This window comes from Alexandromys fortis, unplaced genomic scaffold (assembly GCF_014885135.2).
Source record: "Alexandromys fortis isolate MF-2015 unplaced genomic scaffold, M_Fortis_MF-2015_v1.1 scaffold_26, whole genome shotgun sequence".
Lineage (NCBI taxonomy): Eukaryota > Metazoa > Chordata > Mammalia > Rodentia > Cricetidae > Alexandromys > Alexandromys fortis.
In genome coordinates this window covers 3793903-3819216 of record NW_026067894.1, presented here as the reverse complement: position 1 = coordinate 3819216, position 25314 = coordinate 3793903, and the positions used below count along the sequence as shown (strand labels likewise).

At 40.1% G+C, this 25314-nt stretch overlaps 1 protein-coding gene across 17 annotated transcripts in view; it reads left to right on the top strand.

Annotated features, from left to right (window-relative positions):
• Eif4g3 (eukaryotic translation initiation factor 4 gamma 3) overlaps window positions 1-25314 on the top strand; it is a 225315-nt gene that overhangs the window by 128593 nt on the left and 71408 nt on the right. For 12 of the 17 annotated variants that reach the window (XM_050150849.1, XM_050150839.1, XM_050150803.1 and 9 more), the window contains 2 exons: window positions 2355-2463; window positions 7873-8682. In XM_050150849.1, the coding sequence (XP_050006806.1) occupies window positions 2355-2463; window positions 7873-8682 (919 nt within the window). Of the gene's footprint in view, window positions 1-2354; window positions 2464-7872; window positions 8683-8780; window positions 9024-25314 lie in introns of those variants that run through there. The other 5 variants (XM_050150773.1, XM_050150746.1, XM_050150883.1 and 2 more) reach the window with 4 other exon arrangements.

Below are 25314 nucleotides of genomic sequence, written 5' to 3'. Positions count from 1 at the left end.
TTTTTTTTTTTTTTTTTGGTTTTTCGAGACAGGGTTTCTCTGTGGTTTTGGAGCCTGTCCTGGAACTAGCTCTTGTAGACCAGGCTGGTCTCGAACTCACAGAGATTTGCCTGCCTCTGCCTCCCGAGTACTGGATGGTTTCATTGAACCTGTAGCTCATGGATTAGGTAAGGCTGAACAGTCAGTGAACTTTGAGGTAACCACCAGTGGCACCAGCCCCTCCCACCATCACCACCTGAGATTATAGGAATGCTTTCTAGTGCTTTTATTACATGAGCTTTGAGGATTAAAACTCAGGTTCTCAAGTATGGAGGCCAAGGGTCAATGTAAGATGTCTTCTTCCATCTCATTGTTTTGTGGCTTAGTCTCACTGAACCATTTATCCAGACTGGCTGACCAATGAGCTCATGAGATCTTGTTGCCTCTACCTTGCCACCCTATTCCCCTGAGGTTACAGGTGTATGCCCCCACATCCAGGCTTTACACAAGTAATCAGGTCTTTATGTTTATGTGACAGACAACTTTAGTGTCTGATCCATTTCTCTATCTGCCTTTCTTACGATGCTTGTTTCTAGATCTGTTAGGGGTTAACATGTTTGCCCATGCCAGAGACCTGGGATCTGTTTCCCAGCTATGGCACAATCAGAGTGTATACACACCTATCACCCTAACTGGAAGTTGAGACGTGGACTGCTTGAGTTCAGGACTTTAGAACCAACCTCGGCAGTATACCAAGAGTTTGTTTCCATTTAGTGAATAGCAGTTGCTCCATTCATACTGTTTATAGTCCTTAGTCAGAGTTCTTTGTGCTAGAGAGATTTGCTGTTTACTGTCTTGAGCTGTTTATTCCTATTTTGTTAACTTGGGTTTTAGTTCCTGATCTTCAGGGCAGTTGAAGGTAGTGGGTATTTTCTTTCAGATAATAAACTCATTGTGTAAAACTTTTTTCCCTGTGTAGTAAATTGCTTAATAAGCACTGAATAACTTGTTGTCTTTCCTTTTCTCCTTATCTGCTTTTAGCCCATAGAATTGAACAAAATCAACATTTTTAGTTTTGGTTTGAGGCTTTCCTAATTTCTTATTTAACATAATGTTTTCCCTGAAAATAAGAATTCTGGACGATTGTGGTAGTTGGCATTTATTTCTCTGTAGTTCACAATAAAAATAGTGACTTTATATCTTTCAATATAATTTTTGTAGCCATCATTGATAAATAATTGTGCAGTGTGAACACTTTTATGGCCTAATACATGTGCAAAATTGTAGCATCATCTCCTTTTTTATATTTTCCCCTTACACATATAGCTGTATATAGACAGTATCTAATCATTTGTTACCTATTTTAAATAATGTTTTCCATTTATATTTCCATTAGGAAGTTTAAGGCAGACATTGAACTGAAAATATTTTTTACTAGCCCTCACATTTGAGTGGCCCTGTTGTCCTAAACATCCTCCTATCTTAATCACCCCGCACTGCTCCCTTCTTACATAGAGCAGTGCGGGGCTTCTATGGCAGTCCTTATAGAATTCAGTTCATGATACTGGGCTGTCAGAAATGGGCCTTAGCTCTCCAAGGAGAGACACTGCTTTCTTTTGTGGCTTTCGTGTGACCCTCAGGCCCCGATGGGGTACAGATAAGTGTGTCTGTACTTTCTTGTGTAATTCTGTTCCCTCTTAAGTTGCACAATGACTGTAGCTTCCTCGACTTGCTTGCTCCAATTTTTATAGGCGTTTTTTAGTCCCAGAGAATGGCATAGTGCAAAATGAGAGTATCTCATCATCCTGAGAAGCCAGAGACTTTACTTAGGTTTCAGATTCTTTGAAGCGTCTCCAAAGCTGCAGCTATTGCGAAGGTGGAAGTGCCCTGAGCTGCTTTGCCCATTAATGTTTGTCTGAGATCTCAGTGGCCTTGATTGTACACTTTATTTGAGTCAGTTACTGGGTTTAAAAGTCTTCATGTTCTCGGTTTGCCCTGCTTTGGGCAGATGAAGTGAAGCTGACCAAAACTTTTAGTTAGTCTGGGAGGACGTTAAGATCTGTTCCACTGTGGCATCCTGTTCCATTGGCAGCCATTACTGCTAGAAGTTAGTGAGTGCTTGAAAGGAACCCTGGAGTGGATGTGCGGATGCCTGTGTTGTCTGCTCTTGCTGTGGTTAATAGTAATCATCTCTTTTCCTCCCCTCCCTGCCCTTGCTTTTATTCAATTGCCCTGTGTTACCTCCCCACCCTGCTTTTCTTTTTTAATTTTGTGACCTCTTCCTCTCTGTGTCTCCCCTCCTTGCTTGAGTTCCACGTTGCTAGTTTTTATGTTCATGCGCTCATTATCACCCTTTTTTGTACTTCAAATCCCAGCAGCTGCCCAGCCAGGTCCCCGAGCACAGCCCTGTGGTATATGGGACTGTGGAGAGCGCTCATCTTGCTGCCAGCACCCCTGTCACTGCAGCTAGCGACCAGAAGCAAGGTTTGTGTATGACTGTTTCCTCCCTTTATCTTTAGTTTCTTTTATTAAGTATATTGATCTTGGTGTTCCATCAGATACCTGAGAATTACTCAGATACCTGCTCAGTAGCAAATCTAAGATGGAAAGTATACTTTTAGGTAACTAGGGGAAAGGATCTTACATTGCACCTGCCTCGCACTTGGTATCTATGTGTAAGTAACTGCTTAGCTTGTTTGCTTTATTTTAAAACAAAGTTTGTGTGGGGAGATTAGTGGGGAGATTAATGAAAGCATTTCTCTCTTTATATATATTACTTTACAAAAACAGCACAGGTTCATATGTTCATCATTTTTAGGGGATGTTGCTATTTCTTACAGAAGATAACATATCTCTAGGGCACCAAACCCCATTAGAGAACAAGCAATTGGAGCTCTGGAAGCAGACACAGGCAGCTGTGACATCCTGCTGAAGCCTCTCACCTGCACTTTCTACTTTCTTCACTGGTGGGCAAATCTCCCGCCTGCTTGGTAAATGATGCAGGAACCCTGCTGTGGCGCTCTGACCAGGGGCAGGAGCTGCCAGCTGTTTAGAACAAATATAGTATTTTTTGGGATAGAAACATGAACGTTAAAGGAAGTTTTCTCTTTCCTGAGAACTAGATCTTAGCTGTACCTTCGCTGAAGTCAGCACTAGTTCTCAGGAGGGAGCAGGGAGCATGTTCTCTCTTGCTTCTTGCTTCACCACTCTCCAGTGCTGACCGCTTTCGTCCAAGTCTCTTCTACTAGAGCTAGTTAATTTTAAATATATTTTTTAAACATAATTGTTTAAAAGATACTTGGGATGGTCCTTAAGATAAAAATATTTTAACAGGAGCTAGAGATGGCTTCATAGGTTAAGAGCACTGGCTGCTCTTCCAGAGGACTTGAGTTCAATTCCCAACAACCACATGGTAATCCACAAATATTTGTAATGAGATCTGGTGCCCTCTTCTGGAATACAGGCATATATACAGGCAGAACAGTGTATTCATAATAAATAAATAAACTTTAAAAAAAAAAGATATTTTAACAGATATTTTTAATTTTAGCATGGTTCCATTTTTATTTTTTAAGAGGGTTTGTTTCACAAATTAATTACACAAAAATTTGAAACGTGGAATTTTTTTTCCCATTTGTTGGTGGGTTTATTTAAATAGTCTTCACACTGTAGCTTGGGCTAGCCTAGAACTTGCTCTGTAGTGCAAGCTGCCTATAAACCCTGAGTCTCCTGCCTCAGGCTTCTGAGTGCTAGGATAGGCACCTCTCCAGTTCAGAGTTTGTCAACAAGATGAAAAGATAATGTGAAATACAAGACATAACACACACCCGTGAGTATTGACAAGTGGCATTAGAACTTTCATAAGATTTTAACCCAAAAAGAAATAAACCCTTAGGTGGCATGCTTCAGAAGGCTGTGGCGTACATCACTGACAGAACTATATATGGCTCATGGGAGCTTGATGCTGAATTGTAGCAGAGGCTGTTGTTAGTCTAGGGAAACTATTTTTTTGTCTCAAAAACTTCAAACAGGGTCTGGTTTGAAGCTCAGATTGTTTGGGAATGAGATATAATCCAAACTGATGTCAGACTGTGGTCCTGCTGGCTCTAGGGTGCTAGGATTTTTTAGCCGTGTGCTGCCGCAGCTGGCTGTGAAACACTAGCAGCAAACATCTTGCTTGATTTTTTTTTTTTTTTACATTTAATAACAATTACTTTTTAGGAGCTTTGCTTTAAAATTTTAGTGCACTCTTGTACAAATGTAATCTATTCTTTTTAGAATTATGCTGGCCAAATTAAGTATGTCCGTTCACAAGTCTGTTAAATACATCTTCCTTGCATACTTCGACTTCAGGAAGGTTTTCGATAGCATTTGGAGGAAAGGACTTTGGGAAACAATGAGATTCTATAGGTACCCAGAGACAATTATAAGAATACTAGAAAATGCCTATAAAGATACCTTTGCATCCATTAAAGTCTAGAGAACCAAGTGATCAGTTTAAGACTATCGTAGGAGTGTTGCAGGGATGCATCCTCACCACTGCTCTTTAATATATCCCTGGAAATAATAATAGCAGGAATTAATAATAGCCCAGGAGAATGAGGAGACAGGTGTGCATTAGGTGGTGAGCAAATCAATAACTCGCATTTTACCGACGATAAAGCTCTACTTGCTGAAAGTCCCAATGAGCTGCAGGCCATGGTAAATAGAGTGGTGGAAGTAAGTTAAAACCTTGTATGAAAGTAAACATTGAGAAGAGTGAGATACATCCCATGGGAAGGGCACACAAGGATTTAAACATTGTAATAAAAAGTCAGAACCTCAAGCAAACAGTCAGCTTTGTCTATCTGGGAGGAAACATCAGTTCAAAGGAGGGAATTATTTCAGATGTTAAGAGACGGATAGGGATAGGGAGGGCTGCATTCCAGGCACTAGAAAAGGTTTGGTCAGCAAGAGACATAACAACAACAACAAAATTACAAGAATCTGAGACACTCGTCTTCAGCTGTCTTCTTTACAACTTGAAACCTGGACAATGAAACGCTCCTCAGACAGCACCTGAATGTGCTTGAGATGGCGTGTCTTGGGGATTCTAAGCATCACATGAAGAGACAGGCTACGCAATGATGACATTAAGTAACATCTCCATCTGTAGAAGGAAGGAACTTCCAACGGCGCTTGAGGTGAGTGACGGCAGATACCCGGAGATTGCACTGCTTGGAGGAGTACACAGGATAAGATAAAGAGGAAGGCCCAAAAAACGCTGGATAGATAGCATAAAAGAAAGACCGTGGAGCACCTGGAGAACCTCCATAAACGGGTTGCCCGTGCATGCGTAAGCATTGCAGGGGCATAAATAAAGAGGATGCTTACTTTGTCCACAGCTGCGCTCAGCTATAAACCATCCACAGCACGCTGAATAATGATCATCTGGACCTTCCTAGAAACAGCATTACATGTAGTTGTCCAAGGAAAAGGAATGCTAAGTTTTTAAAAATACATGTTTTTGACATTTTCAAGAAGGGAAGATGTAAAATCCCCTCAGGTTTCGTATTTTGCTTTGTTTCGTTTGCTTGGAGGAAATTTGAATTAAATTAAAGCCTTTTGATCTGACTTGATATAGATATGGGTGGATTGGCAAATGTTTGAGCCTGCCCTGAAAGTCAGAGATCCGCCTGCCTCTGCCTCCTGAGTGCTGGAATTAAAGGCATGTGCCACCACCACCTGGTGACTATACTTCTTTCTAAGAGAAGGAAGTATGGAGGAATGCACTCATTTACTTAAAAGAGTTGTAAGTTGACACACAACTTTGGGCAGAAGCAGGCAGATTTCTGTCTTGGAGGCCAGCCTTTTATACATACATAGTCCCAGGCTTGGGGCTGCACAGGGAGACTGCATTGTCACTGTTCTTACCAATGGACATGCCACTACTGAGGGTTTGCACTGGGTAACAGAATGTCCCATCTCACTGCTTTTATTTTTCATGAGCCTTTCCACCCTGCTTGGAAAAATGGGCTTTTCAAATCAAACTTAAACCATTTGCTAGTCAAACAATTGTCTCTATCCTGGTAGGTGCTTTTAAGAAATGAAGAACAATGTACGCAGGCTGTTGAACTCAGTTTCTGCTAGGTGCTTAATAAATGCCAACTGCCAGTAGTAATCTGGTCTCTCAGAATTCTTTTACATGAGCAGCTGAATGGCTAACAAGTCAAATGTTACAGACAGATATACTATTTCCCTTTTGTTTAGCATTTTATAAAGATAAACAATAGTTCACATTTGTTTCTAAAGAGAAAAACTATTAAATGCATTAAGATATTTATCAGTGTCTCTCTCTCTGACAGTACGCATAGCTAGGGCACTTTCTGTTTCCTGAGGGAGATGCTTCCTTTAGTCAGGTGTGTTGAAACAAGGGTAAAACACTCTCTACAGTCTGTCAAAATGATTTTTGGAGACATTCCCTTTGCATTCAGAAACTGTATGCACTTACCCAGCTGTTAGCTCTGTTGGGCTCTGTTAGCATTCAGGGCAGGTCTGTTCCTCAGGTGGAGGGTACTTGTTATTCTTGGTCTCTGCCTAATAAATGACCATGGCACCTTTTTAGCAATCACAAAATGGGAGTTACTCAGAGCTGTAATAAATGTATATCTGTTAAACAAGATGCACAGAGAGCACACACATATAATGAACGCTTATGGTTCCCATGTATTTTTGGTTTCTGCCCTGATAGCTTAATCTGAGAGATTTGACAGTGAGCACTTACTGCTCTTACTTTACAGCTATGAGAAAACACTGACTCTTATAAATGCCTTAGCCTCCATGCCCGTCACTTAAGTGAATCCCAAAGCTATGAATGCATTGACCTTAGCGTGGTAATATGTTCCGTTTTGATATGGGTAGCCATGGTCTCATTCACAAACATCACTGCCATGTAGTCACGTTTGGGATACAGCATTGAAAGGAAAGTCTCTTAGCCTTCTCTTACAAGAGAGCTGGCTGGAAGTTTAAGGAAGCCCACGCTGCAGTGTCAGGGAGCTGCTCTCCCTTTGATTCTCAAGTCATTGGCTTGGCTAGAGATAGTCAACATTGATTAGCATTCCTTTTTGTTGTACTTGTGGTACCTTTATGGTTTTCATTTCCTACTGTCTTGATCTTACTTTTTCTGTACACAGATTGTTTTTATATATTTCCCGCATAGAGATGTCCAGTTTTCTTTTTCTCAGATTGATTTATGTGATCATTAACTTTGGTTCTCTTTGGTTCTTTGGAACTGTGTACTTAAACAATTGATTCTGTTTCCACACCGCTGTTGTTTTGGTTAGAAGCTGTTCTGAGAAATGGAAGTGAGTTTTGAAACTATCTTCCGTGTTCAGGTGCTTGATGTCATTGGTCATTAAAATGGAGTTTATAACAAGTTCTTAATTATTTGTCTTTAAATTGGTATGTCCAGACAGTTGTGTGCTTTTAATAGTCACAGGGAATAAAATACAGAAGAGATAAAAGCTTTACTGTAAAAAGTGGTTGAACTTGGCTGGATAGGGTGGCACATGCCTGTAATCCCAGCATTCCATAGGCAAGAGGATCATGAGCACAGGGTACCTAGTAAGACTGTGTCACAATGGGAAAGATTTAACTTTAGTTTTTATGAGTCTTCCTCGTGTGCTTGTTTGTGACTCGTCATTTGGGGACCTGATTCCCTCTCTTCCTTGAAAATAAGTGTCTTGTGACCTGGAGACGAAGCACTAGTAAGCGTGGCTAGAAACAAACAGGACAGTATTTTTGGAGTCTAATACTTTAGTTTCTGTTTTGCTGCCCTTGAACTTGGTCTAAGGTGGTACTGTGTCATCTGCGATTCAAAATTATTCTTAAAATTCTTTATTTCTTTTTCCTCAGAAGAAAAACCAAAACCAGATCCAGTGTTCCAGTCTCCTTCCACAGTCCTTCGGCTTGTCCTTAGTGGGGAGAAGAAAGAGCAAGCAGGCCAAGTGCCTGAGACTACTGCAGGAGGGCCTACCCCAGAGACTCCTCGGATTTCATCACCTGCCACCCTTCCTCCACTTCCTTCCCCCACTTCCGCTGCCCTGAGCAGCCAGCCACTATTCACTACTGTTCTCCAGGACAAATGTGAACACCCTCCCTCAAAAGAAGATGCACTTCCTGTACCCAGCCCCACATCTTGCACAGCTACATCAGCCCCTTCACTAACAGATGACAATGATATATGCAAGAACCCCTGTAGTGTAGCACCTCACAATCTTGAGCTGATTTCTAGTACTAATCTAATTAATGAAATGAATGGAGTTGTTGAAAAATTGCCAGCCAAGGAAAGCATTGTGGACATGGTAAAACAGGAAGTGCTGCCATTGACTCTTGAATTGGAGATTCTGCAATATCCCCAGGAAGAAATGGAAGTGGAGTGTACCTCAACTCCTGTTACCCCTTCCACGCTGCCTTCCTTTTCACCAGCTCCTCCAACTCCCCCAACTTCTCCCCCTTGCACTCCTGTCATTTCTGCCTGCTCTGCTCGTTCTCCTGTTGCTGCCACTGTGGTCCAGAGAGTTGCTGAAGAGGGAGAGAACATAAGAACTTGCCTTGGCGAGGATGGAAATGAGACTCTGAACAAAACGGAGGCAAAAGTAGTTGGGAAAGCAGAAGAGATTGTGGATTCTCAGAACTTAAATTTAAGAAGGAGCCCTGCCCCAGGTAAGCAGTTCTGCCCTTAATGATTTTATGCTTGCTGACCATGAAGAGGAGGCAGTGATGGAGTTATTTTTTAATTGGCTACTTTCCTTGACTTCCAGAAACATCGAATGAATGCAGAAATTCCTAGTCTGATTTCTTCAGTGGTATGCTTGTTTTTTAGTACAGCCTGCAAAAGAGTTACTCCATTGTCTAAAAATGCAAATGAGAGTTCCCAAATATACTAATTGCCTCCAAGGTATATGTCTCTATACATGTTGAGTTGTTGTTGTTCTGTTTTGTTTTTAAACTCATTTCCTCAAGAGTTTCGTTCTGTTACTTTGAAGCTGGCATGGAAACCAGCGTGGTCTGTAGCTCCCAATCCTGTATTCTCGACCAGTCCACAACTAAATGTCTGCCATGAAGAGCTGTTGAGGGGAAAGAGCCCTCAGGACACCACAGGTTACAGTTGCTCCTTTTGTTAGATACTTGAATCTTTCTCTTTTTCTTTTCTAAGTTTCACTGGCTTTGAGTGATAGTGTACACCTGTAATCCTAGCACTCAGGAATCGGGGCAGGGGGTCCGGTCACCCTCGAACTTGAGGCTACCCGCTCTACAAAATGACTTCTGGCCTATCAGAATGGTATACCACTCCTGCCTTAAGTTTTTCTATATTTGGTTTTATTCTGAAACTCTTTCAGTCTTCACCAACTCTTTTTTAATGTAGTATCACCTAGGTCTGATGATTGGATTTAATTTTTATCAATTAAAAAATGTTAAGATTACTTTATGAGTATAAGGTTTGCCTGCATATATGTATGTGTGCCACCTGCATGCGTGCGATGAGATGATGTCACTGAGTTACAGATGGTTGTGAACTGCCGTGTAGGTGCAGCCAGTTCTCCTTACCACTGAGTCATTTCTCCAGCCTGAAATTTTTATCAAACACCAAAGTTTCTCTGGCACTTCCCACTTTACTGGCAGCTCAGAATATATAAGTGGTGACTTATCTGAGTCACACAATCGTCCTCTGCAGCACTGCCCTAGGTTGTGTGGTTTGTGCTCTGTGCACTTGGCAGTTGAACCACTTTCCTTAGAGCATTGGGTTCATATGGGCTATGAATATGCCCTGGGGTTGATAGGCACTTCTTTTGGTTATCAGCAATTCCCAGTGCTGAAAAGTCAGGTGCCACTTGGTTTGTCCTGACTGATTAATAGATAAACTTGGTAAAAGTGGACCTTGTACTCGTTTGCATTGCTCCAGGTGGGGGGTCCTAGGTGCATCAGGATGCTGCAGTTCTGCATAATTGGGGTTAAAGAATGACTGCCACATAAAGTGAAAATTGTTTGTGTCTGTCTTTCTAGACTCAAACAAGTGTCAGAGAGTAGTCAGATGTTTTTATGCTGATTGAACTTGATCACCAGACCCTTTGCTGATTGGGTATTCCTTTGTGGTCTTGGGAATTTTTATGCTGGCTTTTGGCTTTTTGAGACAGTGTCTCATGAAGCCCAAACTGCCCTCAGACTCATTGTGTAATTGATGATGACTTTATAAACTCCTGATCCTCCTGCCACAGATCTATTGCTATCATACCTTCTCCCAGACAGTCTAATATAATTCCCCTGTCGTTAAATGATGCCCAGCTTTCCACTGCTGTCTTCACCCTGTACAGAAGCCACAGCACTGTTTCTAAGGATTTTAAAGCACAAACGTGTTTCTTTTAGTATATGATTAAATACAGCTTCTCTTGGTTTTGATTAAACTTCAGCAGTAATGTGTGGAGGTAAATAACAGAAACACCTGAGCTATAGCCTTTTTCATTTCCTGTACCCTAAGTTTGTGTTTCTTCATTCAGAAAATTGTTAAAGTAACGTGTGTTGACAGAGGTTTCTGTCCCGCCCAGTCCTGTAGCTGTTTGTCCCAATGAATTACACAGAGGTCTACTACATTAATTATAAACTGGTTGGCCTATTAGTTCAGGCGTCCTATTAACTAATTCTTACATCTTAAATTGACCCATTATTCTTGCCTGTGTTAGCCACATGGCTTGGTACCTTTATCAGTGAAGTGTTCTCATCTTGCTTCCTCTATGTCTGTAGACTGAGCTTTCTCTTCCCAGAATTCTGTTCTCATTGCCCTATCTCTATTTCCTGCCAAGTCGCCCGCTTATACTTCCTGCCTGGCTACTGGCCAATCAGCTTTTTATTAAAATACAAGTGACAAATCTTTACTAAGTACAAGACCATTGTCCCACAGCAAAAGTGTGTTACTTCTCAGTGTATGCCTGCTGAGCGGTCTGTCAGTTATTTGGTAATACCTCAGTGACATCACTCGGAACAAGTGAAATTGATACCTTTTCGGAAAAAAATTGGAAACAAGACACTGAAACACTTTACCGTTGGCTGGCTTGAAACTACTCTGTAGGCCAAACTGGCTTTGAACTCACAGAGATCTGCCTGCCTCTGCTTCCTAAGTGCTTTGATCAAAGCTGTGTGCACTACCAGGACCAGTACTGAAAAATCTTGCATTGCAACATCTTCTAGTATATTCCCTATGGAGATGTGACTTTTATTAAAGGTTTTTGTACACATTATGTCATTTTAACATTACAATTAGCACAGTAAGCTGGCATCTGCTCTGCTTCAGAAGAAACCAGACCTTTGAAAATGTCTTCATTTTCATAAAACATGGTTTCATTTCTAGGAAATATCCAGAACAAAGTGGAATGCTTGTCATGGGTTGGGAAAGCGAACAGCTGGACAGGAACTCTAATGTCTTAGGGGAGCAATGGCTTGGCAGTTTGGGAAATAGGTTGCTATAGTTCCATCGTTATTGACTACCTGAAGTACAGCCCCAGATATTATGGTTCCCAAACAATTCTTACTGGTACTAGTTCCATCTCACTAAGTCTGAGAGCCTTGGCTTAGTATTCTAAAGCCACCAACACTCAGTGACATCACAAATGAGGAACCTGGATGGGCCAGGAAAGCAGCCTTGGAAGTGGTCCTTGTGCTCAAATCTAGAAAGACAGTGTTTGGAGAAATAATGCCCAACTTCCTGTGCATGCAACGGGTCCTTGTGTCATTTTGCTTTTGTTGAGCCATTTTCTCTTGAGCCAGCTCCCTCTTCAGCCTTTATTACTTTCCATGTATGCATCTGTTATCATCCCTGCATTCCACATATCTTCCTTAGAGTATGTTATTGTATTCCTCTGTGACCGAGAACCTGTGTCCAAACTTCTCTCCCCCCCTTTTTTCTTCGCACACATGTATTTTCTTGAAATGTATTTTCGCAGAAAAATCTTCCATATAAAATATGCCAGAGCCTCAAGGATGTTAGTAACCATGTTGCCTACTTTCCACCCAACTATTTTGTATAATTGGTTTCACATGTATATATTCTTAGTTATGTGTGTGTACATACATAATTTTTATATTTTTATTTTATATTTTGTCATATTTGATTTATATATTTAATTTAGAGTGAATAGGAGAGAGAAGTCAGGGGACAACTTTTCATGAGTTGGTTCTCTACTATCACTATGGGTTCAGGGGCTCAAGCTCAAGTCCGCAGGCTTCACTGCAAGCCCCTCAGGTCAGATTTTCATATAAATGGATTGCAGAAAATGTTTACTTTCTTAGATTTATAGTTTAATACTGTTGAGCAGCTCTAATTGCAGTAAGTGGTGCTGACATTCTTTGCATGTCTAGTGATGGAGCACAGGCCTCCTGACAGCTGTTGGCACGTGTTCTTGTTGTTAGGTGCTGGGATGGACCTGGAGTCCTGTGTATGCAGTCATGTGCTTGCCTCCCGAGTAGAGCCTCTGGCCTCGGTGTTTAGTTTTAAATAAGTTAGACTACCTTTTTGGTTACATCTTCTTACTCACAATTTAGAGCAGGGGGAAAAATACTCAAATTTTGTATTGTCTGAAAATGCCAAGAATCCTGGTGGCCTAATTATGACCATTATTAATCCTCCTCACTCATGTCACTTTATAGTTTATCTGGGATTAAATTGAGTAATAACCTCATTTTATTTTTTTAGGTGATTTTCATTTGCATGTAACATATTAATCTTCTGACCTTTGACCTCCAGAAGAGACTGGCGTTCCTTTCCTCTGAGTGGTTTTCTGTAGAGACAAGTGTGTAAATTCCAGGAAGGACAAGGTGAAGAGCCACAGGATTGGTAGCCACCACTGGGGTTTTTCGGGCTTGTGAAGCTTCGTTTGACTGAAGGTCTTTGCAGCCTCCACGTTGTAGGCCCCAGAACTTAGATGAGCAAATGGGACATTTTTCCAGTTCCCAGGAATCCTCTCGTTCAGAGATGAAGAGCATTGTAGAGGGAAAGCTAGTTATTTGTCTTGGAGTCTCTTCTCTGAGTTATAAATTGGTGCTGTCAAGATCCATATATCTGCATCTGTACTAGATTTACCTTAAGCTGCAGTCAGTTTGATGATGGTAAAAGAAGCACAAAAGTACTTAGTCGAAGAATCTGTGAAGTCCTGTAATAATATGTAGACTTTGCCAAATGTCTCACTACTATGATCTGTGTTCTCACTGGTGACAAAGTCACTCAATGGGCTGCTCTTTGCTAAGTGTGCTGGAGCAAACTTTTCATTTGCTTATTGATTTGACATACGTGTATCAGCCAACAGACAAAACATATTCCTCACTCTGTTCTCCTTTGCTGCATTCCCTGTCCCACCTTCCACAAGTTACAGAGGTGAAAAGACGAAGTGCAGCTGGAATTCTAAGGAACTTTCACAGGAGCAAAGCAAAGTTGTGAGATACATGGGAAGGACAAGGGTTTGTAGTTAAAACCTTTGGGCGTCATTGCCATGCCATCTTTTACTTCCTAGGTTATTCTTTGTGCAATATGGTTTCCTTGCTCTAAAACTGCGCTGAACAAATTCTAGCTGGGTGGCACAAAGACTTAAGTAGCCACTGCCCTAGATGTGCTTTTGATTGTTGGTTTATTTGTTACTGCATCTTCAGTAAGCATCTGTATTGGACGTGATCAATAAAATAAGTCCTTTTCCATTAAAATGCTTAAACTCATATAACACACTTAACCTGCATGCAAGTCTTTGTGAAGAATAGCAAGGACACAATGAAGTGTGGTGAACATTTTGGCACAATAGAGCAGAAAATGGATCTGATATCCAAATAGAAGCTAAATTTTGAGCTTATGTGAAGGGTCTTGAAGAGGGGTCCTAAGTCAAGTACCTTGGTGGTTTCACTTTTGTATAAGTAAATTCATTTCAGAATTAATTCCTTTAAAACTGTAAAAACTACAAGAGGCCAGTCATCTGAAATTGTTACTTGAAACAGTCCTAAGATGGAGAGCAGAACATGGTGCCTGGTAGGAATGTAGGCTGAAGGACTTCGTGATTAAACTCTGCGAATGTCACAGCTAATTCTGAGGATAGAGATAAATAAGGACATTGAATTCAAACAGTTCAGACACCCAAACAGATGCAGGCACCATGGATTGAGAGGACATTGTGTGAAATGAAAAGTTAATGCCAATCTCAGCCATGTAGCCAACAGAGTCTGGGGAAACAGCTAGAGTTGCCAGACAGATAGACCGAATGGGCTGAATGAAGCAAGAGAGAGGCTCAGAAGCCTGTGTGAGTTCCTCGTGCTGCTACTGTGCCAGGCTGCAGGCCATAGAGACACACTCAGATGCAGCAGTGACCAGCTGCTCATGCTGGAGTCCAGTTTGATGATGGGTGACTAACTGCTACAGTGGCAGTCCTATGGCCCCATCATGGCCTGGAGCCCAGAAAGTCCATGCTGAGCTGGTGCAGCATTTCTGCTCTCAGGACAGTTCCATTACACTCCTCTCTGAGCATGTACCAGTGGCCTCCGGCCTCCTTCCTTCTGTCTTTTTATTCTGTTCAGTCACATGATGTGAGCCCTCTAACTGATTATTCTGTGTCAAAATTACATTAACCTTTTTGGCCTTTATATTTGCTTTATAAAGTGCCCTGCACAATTTTGGATCAGAGGAAAAATGAGATTGTTTATACATTTAATTTTTCTTTATAAGTAAGTACATTTGCGATTTCATATGGAGTAATTTTAAATTGGCTAAATACAAATTGTACACATTTTCATCACTACATCAGTTACCTAAAACAGCAACACGTTTGGATGAACCACACGGTCTGTTTTCAGGAGCAGCAGGAAGGCAGACTGTTTCAAATGGATGTTAATGTAGCAGCTGTGGCAATTCAGGGACGGGAGCTTTCCATGACACAGATTGATGAGTTCCAAAGCGGCACCCCCAGAGTACGAGCAAGGGTGCTGGTACAAAACACACCTGGTTTATCATCAAGTCTTTAAATGCAGGTCGGGACTTTGAGGATAAATGGAAGCAAAGGTAAACCTGAGACCACCTGGGTTTGGTCAGAACAGATAAAATAGAAAAAAATGAAAATCTGATGATTTCTGCTGTAAGAGCTGAACCGTGTATACTGTCAAAGGCTCATTGTGCTTAGAATTCTAATTTAGTTCTCAATACAAAATAGCTGAATTCAATCATAATTGTGCAAGGGTGAGTGAAATGCCTCAGTGTAAGCCTGGAGATCTGAGTTAGAGCCGCAGAATCCACACAGACAAATGATTAAATAATTTTAAAGTTATTAACTTTGTGTTCTTGGAAATAGAAATCATGTTTCTGTCTGTTCCACACATTTTTGTTGCCGTTCTGTGGGACACACCCACTTCCCACACCTTGATAAGTTGGTTTCTCTTTGTTTTCCATGTACCTAAATCCCTCCTCCCAAAATAAGGAATAAGCTGTCTGATCATCTACTAATGAAAATTAGGAGAAATTTTTTTTTCATTTTTGAAACAGGTTCTCACATGAACTCACTGTGTAAGTGAAGGCTAGTTTTTATTTAGTTGATAGACTGACAAGTTCCTTCTCTATACTCCACTGAATGCTGGAATTGACAACGTGTACCATCAGATATCAAATAGTGTCTACCTGAGTTTTATTGGGAGTTTTCAGGTATTTTAGTACTTTAATAAAATGTTAAACAGTTGGTCAATATTGTGTCAATCAGATGCCCCCTTTGTCAGTTTGTGTCATGACGGTTGTCTCCAGAAGGGTAGCTGACACCGGTTACAGTACACCGTATCATGTCCATCCTGCTGTCCATCAGGGTAGCCCTGTCAACAACAGAAATGAACCTACTATTGGGCTTCCCCTAGGAAGGTTTGTTAATATCCTTTCTTCTTGATCTCAGAATCTGTAACTAGAACAGAATAGTAGCTCGCCCACCCAGCAGTTCTTCTGGGAGGTGTGCTTCCTGGCTTAGATGCAGGATTTCAGTGTAGCCTGAGTTGGCTTTGGGCTTGCTCTCCTCAGCCTTCTAAGTGTTGCAGTTAAATATGACATGGCCTCCCCTGACTTTTTCAGGGGCTATGTCTTCCCCCCAGTCGTCTCTGCCGTGTGTAGGACAGAAGCACTTGTCCTTCTCAGTTTCCCTGATGGCATAGTTTTCAAAGGTAGCACATACTCACTAGAGAAACCTCTGAATAAAGTTGTAGCTAGTAGAATTGAGTATTTTGTCCTGCCAAAAAGGACATCAGACAAGAAATAAAAATTACCTATACAGAACAGTTGCCAGTGAGAAGAAAATCAAACTAAGATTTCATAGGAGATATAAATAATAAATTGTCTTACTCCTTAAGGGAAATAAATGAATTGCATATTCAATATGTGACATAACTAGTAAATTTACAGAAAAAGGATGTAGTTATAAAAATAGGAAAGATTATCATCCTCCCTCCCCCCTCCCAATACAATATCTCTATCTCTGGCTGTCCAGAACTGTCCTACTAGCCTTAACCTACAGATCTGCCTGCATTTGCCTCCAGAGTGCTGCTATTAACCATGCCCGGTGCCCTCATTTTCTACTATTTTTTATTTAATAACTTATTTATGGAATACCTGTGAGAATAGAAGAAAAGGAAGTATCATATGTGAGCTAGAATATAAATTTAAATTTTGGTGAAAATATGTGGCAATGTAGTAAATATATAAGGGGAAAGCTATGTTCAATTTTGTTGCTACATTCTCAGGAGTAACAGTATCATTGGAGGAGTATTTGTGTGCATCTGTGCACGTGCATGTAGTTTGTGTGTGGCTTTCTAGCAAGAAAAACATCAACCCAGAAAGTCTTGATGAAAGAATGGTGTATACAGCTTGGACAGTGGTGGCTCATTCCTTTAATTCCAGCACTTGGGAGGCAGAGACAGGCAGATCTATATGAGTTCGAGGCCAGCCTGGTCTACAAGAGCTAGTTCAGGACAGGCACCAAAGCTACAGAGAAGCCTTGTCTCAAAAAAAAAAAAAAAAAAAAAAAAAAAAAAAAAAAAAAAAAAAAAAAAAAAAAAAAAAGAAAGAAAAAAAAAGGAAAGAAAGAAAGAAAAAGAAAAGAAAAAAAAGAAAGACTGGTATATACAAAAGAGGGGGTCAGATACCTCTCTCAGAGCTGGGATTGCAGATGTTTGTGCTGTGCCTGGTCTGATATGTAGATTCTGGGATCTAAACTCAGTGCTGCAGGTTTGCACAAGCAAGTGTTTTTAACCACCAAGTTGTCTCTCCAGCCCCAGGGGGCATTTTCTTAAGTGAACAGGAAGCTTGCACAGTCATTATTGCAGTGTGTAAATGCGCTTATCTGTTTTGATTATCTGGAGGAGTCTGGTCAGGAAGATAATTAAATACACCCAAGACTTCTATACTGTAGACAAAGTTCATCGTGGCAGGAGCGGGTGTTAGTTGAGATAGGCATTACTGTTATGATAGGTTATTTGTTCTAGTTGACATTTTTGTCATTTAATAAAGATTTATTTATTTATTATGTATACAATGTTCTGTCTGCACACCAGAAGAGGGCACCAGATCTCATCATAGATGGTTGTGAGCCACCATGTGGTTGTGGTTGCTGAGAATTAAATTCAGGACCTCTGGAAGAACAGCCAGTACTTTTAATCGCTGAGCCATCTTACCAGACATTACAACAAAAATTTTAAAGCAGCAGAAATCAAAAGAAATTGGACCAAGGTGTCTGGGTGCCTACTACTTGATGCACAGACTCTTTCTTTTCATAAAAGGAAATCCACTGTCTGTGTGCATGCTGTTAGGTTGCATGCATGCAATGTTTCATGAACCACTCAGACTCCCGAACACTGTCATTTGAAATATAGTTGTGATACGATGGTTTACATAAAACTACTTCACGTATTTAATTTTCACAACCATTTACTCTTGTTAGGCAATCTAACATCAAGAACATGGCCATATTTATTACCTTGAAGTGCTTGCTTGCCCAGAAGACCCAAGTTTTGATCCCAAACAAGCCAGGCATCCCAGAAATGCCTACAAATCTAGCTCCAAGGAATTCAGCCACCTGTTGTCGCATGCAAACACACACACACATGAGCTTGTACACAACAGACACACACAAACACAAACACACACAAATGGAAATATTTCTTTTAGCCAGATGATGGTGTATTATGCCTTTAATCCCAGCAGTTGGGAGGCAGAGGTAGATCTCTGAGTTTGAGGCCAGCCTGGTGTATAGAGCAAGTTCCAGGACAGCCAGGGCCACACAGAAAAACCCTGTCTTTGGGGTTGGGGTGGGGGGAATGCTGCTTCTTTACATTTCATAAATCCCTTCAGTTTTATTAACATTTTTAATTCTGAAAGTTATCTATGATGTTAGGTATGTTAGTAATCAAGGCCCTATGTCCATTTACCTCATAGTGTACTACATGTTTCAGGATTTTCTAATTTCTCCTCATTGCCCTAGCACCATAACCCAGTCTCGGAGTTGAGACGTCAGTGATTCCATGCATGTGCCTCCATGCCTGACTGGGTCCTTTACTCACGTTAGCCCTGCACGGGCATGGTTAGCAGGGGTATGTGCTAAGTCTTCACATCAGATATTGTTAAGTTCCTCATTCCATTCTTCTTGTTTGGTTGTTTGCTCTTTGGTTGCTTTGTTGGTTTAGTTTATTTTGATTTTTTTAAGTCCTGAGGTTTTTTGTTTGTTTGTTTGTTTGTTTTCTGTGTGTGTATTTGTATATAAGCAAATACCCTGCTTTACCGCAGAGAGTTCCTGGTCACTTTAAGCTACATAGCAGGAGCCTGCCTGGTTTAAAAAAAAAAAAAAAGTAAGATAAGACCTAGTTGATTTTCATTCAGTTGAAGCTTGACTGACATCTGGTAATTTGGGGGCTTCTCATCTTCAGTATAGTGTTTTTTTACTTATGTAAGTCACTGTCTCAGCAGTGTTTTAAAGTATAATGTGTAAGTCTCCTACCTTTTATCATGTCAGAAACCCTACTTGTGCGTGCCTGTGTGGGTACAGGTAGGTACATGTACATGCCAGTACCATTGGAGCTTGAAATTACATTTGCGTGATACATGTAGGCAGACTTTACCTGTCCTGCCTGCTAGCTCCCAAATAACCACACAGAGATTAATTATGAAAGCTTGGCCCAAAAACTTAGACTTGTTTCTAACTAGCTCTTATAATTTAACCCATTTCTGTCCATTTACTCTCTGCCTCATGGGTTTCTTCCTTTATTCTTTCCATGTTTCTTTCCTGCTTCCTCTATGTCTGGCCTCTGCCCTTCTTTCCTGTGTTCTCTCTGTCCTGAAAATCTTGCCTGGCTATTCACCATTTAGCTTTCTAGTAAACCAATCACAATAAAATATCTTCCCATAAAGGGATATTCCACATTTCCCCATTTTATAATAAAACTATAAATAATTATAACAATTATCAGGTCAGAATTGTATTTATGGTGTTCAGTCCATTTGTATTTGGCAGTTTTGAAGAAAATATTACACTCTTTATCCTGTTTTGGTGAATCCAAAGTTTTGTACCTAGTTTACCTTCAATTATTATCATTACTAAAGAAAACTATATGTATAGCTATCTAGTCTTCCATTCGACCAAAGACCTCAGAAGGATATACTATTACCTGTGTGAACAGAAAGTGCACTGCAAACCACTTTCTAAACCACATAGATATTTGGCTGATGGAACAGTCACCCAGTGTTTCTCAATAATGTTGGGGCATATATCTTTAGCCTACAGGCTTATGATATCTGACATACTTTTCTGTGAAGCAGGAATTTTTGAAGGGCTGTCCTACTTTGTCTTAGCAAAGTTTGGCAGTCTCTTTCTTTTGTGTTCTGCTTGTCCAGTTTGGAAAATGTCAGCCTTCCGAGGCAAGGGCAGTTTTTTGCCCGAAAGGATGGATTTTTGCCATAATGAAAGAAACTCCATATGGAGGCTACTTGAAATCCATCATTCTTTTATGACTTAGATTGGTGCCTCCAGGAGCATACATGTCTCATTGTCAAGAAAAGCCTGTTATTAAAGCATTTTAAATGCTGTATTCTATAGGCCTTTGAAGTGTTTGTAGATTACCTATCTATATCTCTATATAACCTTGAAAACATACCTAACATGACTACAAGTTTGATAGTTTTAGATTACTAACTACTAACCTGTATTTATTATCCTAAATATCTTTCAGTGCCTAAAACATTGCATAACCTTTTAAAAGGAGCTACATAGGTACAATACCTTAAACAAGAATAGATATATATATATAATACAGTATACAAAATAACCTGGAACCAAATAGAAGACCCGGATATCAATCCACACATCTTCGAACACCTGATCTTTGATAAAGAAGCAAAAAAAAATATCAAATGGAAAAAAGAAAGCTTATTTAACTAGTGGTGCTGGCATAACTGGATATCAACATGTAGAAGGATGAAAATAGACCCATATCTATCACCATGCACAAAACTCAAGTCCAAATGGATCAAAGACCTCAACATAAAGCCAGCCACAGTGAACTTTATAGAAGAGAAAGTGGAGCTGGGCGGTGGTGGCACACACCTTTAATCCCAGCACTTGGGAGGCAGAGGCAGGCAGATCTCTGAGTTTGAGGCCAGCCTGGTCTACAAGAGCTAATTCTGGGACGGGCTCCAAAGCCACAGAGAAACCTGTCTCGAAAAACCAAAAAAAAAAAAAAAAAAAAAATTTTAGAAGAGAAAGTGGAAAATACACTTGAACGCGTTGGCACAGGGAATCATTTCCTAAATATAACCTCAGCAGCACAGACACTGAAACAATAAATGGGACCTCCTGAAACTGAAAAACTTCTGTAAAGCAAAGGACACGTTCAACAAGACAAAACGACAGCCTATAGAATGGGAAAAGATCTTTACTAACGCCACATCAGACAGAGGTCTCATCTCCAAAATATACAAAGAACTCAAGAAATTGGGCACCAAAAGATCACATAATCCAATAAAACAATGGAGTACAGACCTAAACAGAGAACTCTCAACAGAGAAATTTAAAATGGCTGAAAGACATTTCCTTAAGTGAGAGAAATGCAATTCAAAACAACTCTGAGATTCCATCTTATAACTGTAAGAATGGCCAAGATCAAAAACACTGATGACAACTTATGCTGGAGAGGTTGTGGGGAAAAGGGAACACTTCTGCATTGCTGGTGGGAATGCAAGCTGGTACAATCCCTTTGGATGTCAGTGTGACCATTTCTCAGAAAATTAGGAAACAACCTTCCTCATGACCCAGTTTACGGTATATATCCAAAGGATGCTCAATTGTGTCACAAGGACATGTGCTCAACTATGTTCATAGTAGCTTTGTTTGTCATAGCCAGAACTTGGAAACAACCTAGATGCCTCTCGACTCAAGAATGGATAAGGAAAATGTGGTACATTTACACAATGGAGTACTTACTACACAGCAGAAAAAAATAACGACGGCTTGAATTTTACAGGAAAATGGATGGAGCTAAAAAACATTTTTTTGATTGAGGTAACCCATGCACAGAAAGACAATTATCACATGTACTCACTCAAAGGTGGTTTTTAAACATAAAGCAAAGAAAGCCAGCCTACAAACCACAATCTCAGAGAACATAGACAACAATGTGGACACTAAAAGAGACTTACATAGATCTAATCTACATGGGAAGTAGAAAGTAGAAAAAGACAAGATCTCCTGAGTAAATTGGGAGCATGGGGACCTTGGGGGAGGATTGATGTGGGGAGGAGAGAGGCAGAGAAAAATGTAGAGATCAATAAATAAAAACCTTAAATTTTTATTAATGTAGAGACATCCATAACAGTGTCAAATATTTGAGACTAGTCATTGTGTAAATGTAGACTCAATAATCTACCTCTTTATTCCTTCATTTCTGTACTATATCCTTTCTTTCAGGAAATTCTTGAATCTGACTTCTTCGGCTTTTTTCTATAATGTGATCATTAATAGCTTGTAACCAGCCATACTCTCCCCTCAAAAAAAAAAAAAAAAAAAAAAACCAAACATCTATAAACCATTGAATTAGCCATCTACTCTACCACTTGGGAATGTGGGTCTCTTGTTCTCTAGACTGCTTTCTGTTGCCCAGGGATGCTGGTATCTTTAGGAGCCCCTGTGAAAATTGGGATAATGGTTAAGTCCTGGTATAGTTTGCTATATTATTTGTTGTTCAGTCTCTGTGCAATGGGAAAGTGCAAGGCTTATCAGAAGTCCTGGCTAAAGTGGTCTGTGAGGCTACTCAGCCAGCAGCCATGTGGTTACTGGGAATTTAACTCACAACCTGTGGAAGAGCACCCAGTGCTCTTAACCACTGAGCCATCTCTCCAGCCCCCTACTTAAGACATTTTTAAAATATATAGGTTCTTTTAATTTTCCAGTTTTCATAATCCAGTGTCTCTCAGCAGCTGTTTTGTTGTTGTTGTTGTTTTGGTTTGGGTTTTTTTGTACATTATATATAAAAAATTCAAAGTTAAGCTATCATATAGGATCCAAATTCCTTGTACATTTTCCATCCCTACGTGGCCTTTTTTTAAAATCACTTCACTCTCTTTAAAGACTTTATCATTTTAAACTGCTTTTAATATGACTGTCTATACCCACTTGCTTGTTTTTAAGCTTATACATATGGTTAAACACACTGTAACCTATCAAGAGGTTTTTCCCATGTAAACCTGCTTTACTGTATATCTGTAACCTTTTCTGTCTGCATGAGCAAAACCTTAAATACGCATGTGGCTTAGCTCATGACACATTAGCGGCTCAAGCATGTAGGCAGCTGCTGAGAGACATGTCTCTCTCTGTACTGCAGCCAGTATGAGAGACATGAGACTAGGAAGCCACATTTGACTCTGTTTTTGTGTATTTAGAATCTTTTTAAAATTTTCTCAGGTCTTGTGTACTTATATGTGGCCAGACGTTGGGCACCATTTGTAGGTGGATGTTTTCTGTTATTCCTGCTGGCTCTCAAATCACAACACAGGACTTACTAATTATCAAAGCTTGGCCAATAGCTTAGGCTTTTTTCTAACTATCTCTTATAATGTAAATTAATCCATTTTTATTCATTTACTTTCTGCCTGGTAGCCTTATTGCCTTTACTCTGCCATGTTGCTTTCTTGCTTCCTCCCAGCATTTTCTCTGTCCTGACACAATAGATACTCAGCTTTTTATGTGTGTTTTAATATCTGAATGTTGGGTCTTCATGAGTGGGTAGCACATGCTCTGAACTGCTGAGCAGTAGATAGCACTTTCATTCATCTTTTATGTCTGTTCTCATTCTTTGTTGGTGTGAGAAATGCCAATATTGAACTCACCATGAAAACCTTGATAAAGCTCACTTAACTAGTTTTTTTTTATTTTTTAAAGGTTATTTATTATTTTTAAGATTAGTTATTATTAATATCTATTAAGTATACATTATACCACCTGCATGTATGCCTGCATGAAAAAAGAGGGCACCAGATCTTAGCTGGGTGGTGGTGGTGCACACCTTTTATCCCAGCACTCGGGAGGCAGAAGCAGGTGGATCTCTATGAGTTTGAGGTCATCCTGCTCTACAAAAGCTAGTTCTGGGACAGACTCCAAAGCTACCGAAAAACACCTGTCTTGAAAAACAAACAAATAAATAAAAATAAAAACTGAAGAGCGCACCAGATCTCATTCTATATGGTGTGAGCCACCATATGGGTGCTGCGAATTGAACTCAGGGCTTCTGGAAGAGCAACTAGTGCCCTTAATCTCTGAGCCATCTCTCTATGCCCCTTGCTTTTTATTCTTATTGTGTGTATAATCACACATACATCAATCATGTATGCATGCACATGCACAATTACACACTTGTAGAGGTCAAATAACAACTTTCTGTAATTTTTTTTTTAATGAGTTTGGGGATTGAGACAGACTCTTATCTGTGTAACTCTGACTATCCTGGAACTCTACACAAATCAGGTTGCCTCTGCTTCCTGAGTTCTGGCATTAAAACCTTGGGTCACTGTCCCTGGCTTCCATACTTGTTTAATGAGATCTCAAGGTCGAACTTAGGTCCTGAGCCATCTCCTTTATTCCCTCTTACCAGTTTTATGTTTTCTCAACACATTTGTAACTAGATTTGATATTTTTCATTTATTTGTCAACACAGTTGACCCTCTAGTCTAGTTATCCCTGTTCTCTTCCTTTGCATGAAGAAAGCACACACTCACTATTTTGTACCCAGTTAGTTGGAGAGTTTTTCTTGTTGCTGAGAAATTATTTTTGGCATATAAATAGAATTTGTTCAGTGTTCTTCCTCCATCCATTGAGATGTTCTTAGTGCTTTCTTTTTTTATTTACTTTTTAGTATTAAGTATTGAACCAAATTTGATTTCCTGAGATAAAACTTGATCATGCTCTAAAAATAAATTTTTCATTTTGCTTGTCTTACTGTGTTTGCATGTGTGTTTGTGTGTCTGCGTGTGGGACCACATGTGCCATGGTGCGTCTCTGGCAGTCTGATGACAGTTCTCAGGAGTTGTTTTCTTTCCTTCCACCATGGAATCCGAGCAGTAACGTGAAATCAGAAGGTTTGTATGGCAGTATTTATTGTTGAATTTCTGCCTGCGAAACTGTGTGTTTGCTTTTATTTGTTTTTTTATTCCTACGTCTAAATTCATGCCAGTGTTGTTTCTGGCTAATTGTCACATTTATATATTTATGTAATGACCTCCTAGGATGAAATAGAACTGCATACTTGTTTTTTCCCTCAAATATTTGGTAGAATTTCCCAGTAAGTTAGTTGAAAAGACATAACTCAAGTTGAAGAGAAACAGAGGTCCTGTTTATCCATACCTTACGGTCTGGTTGAACCAGTTGTCCTTGTCTGTGCTGTTATTGTCACTGTTTCATTATGTCCAGACTGTGGAGACCACGAATTGACAGGGAATACACAGACTTGACAAGACAAGCAAAATGAAAGGCAGAAATGGTGTAGAAAAAAAAGCAGGCTACTCTGTCAAGTTTAATTAATTGGATTTAAAAAAAAATACGAAACTCTAATATGAGGGTTGGAGAGATGGCTCAGGGGTTAAGAGCACTGACTGTTCTTCCAGAGGACCCATGTTCAAGTCCCAGTACCCACAAGGCAGCTCATGACTGTCTGAAAACTCTAGTTCCAAGGAATCTGACACCCTCACACAGACAAACATGCAGGCAAAACACCAATGCATAAAATAAATTAAAAAGAAATTCTAGTGGGAAAGCCTTAAAACGTGTT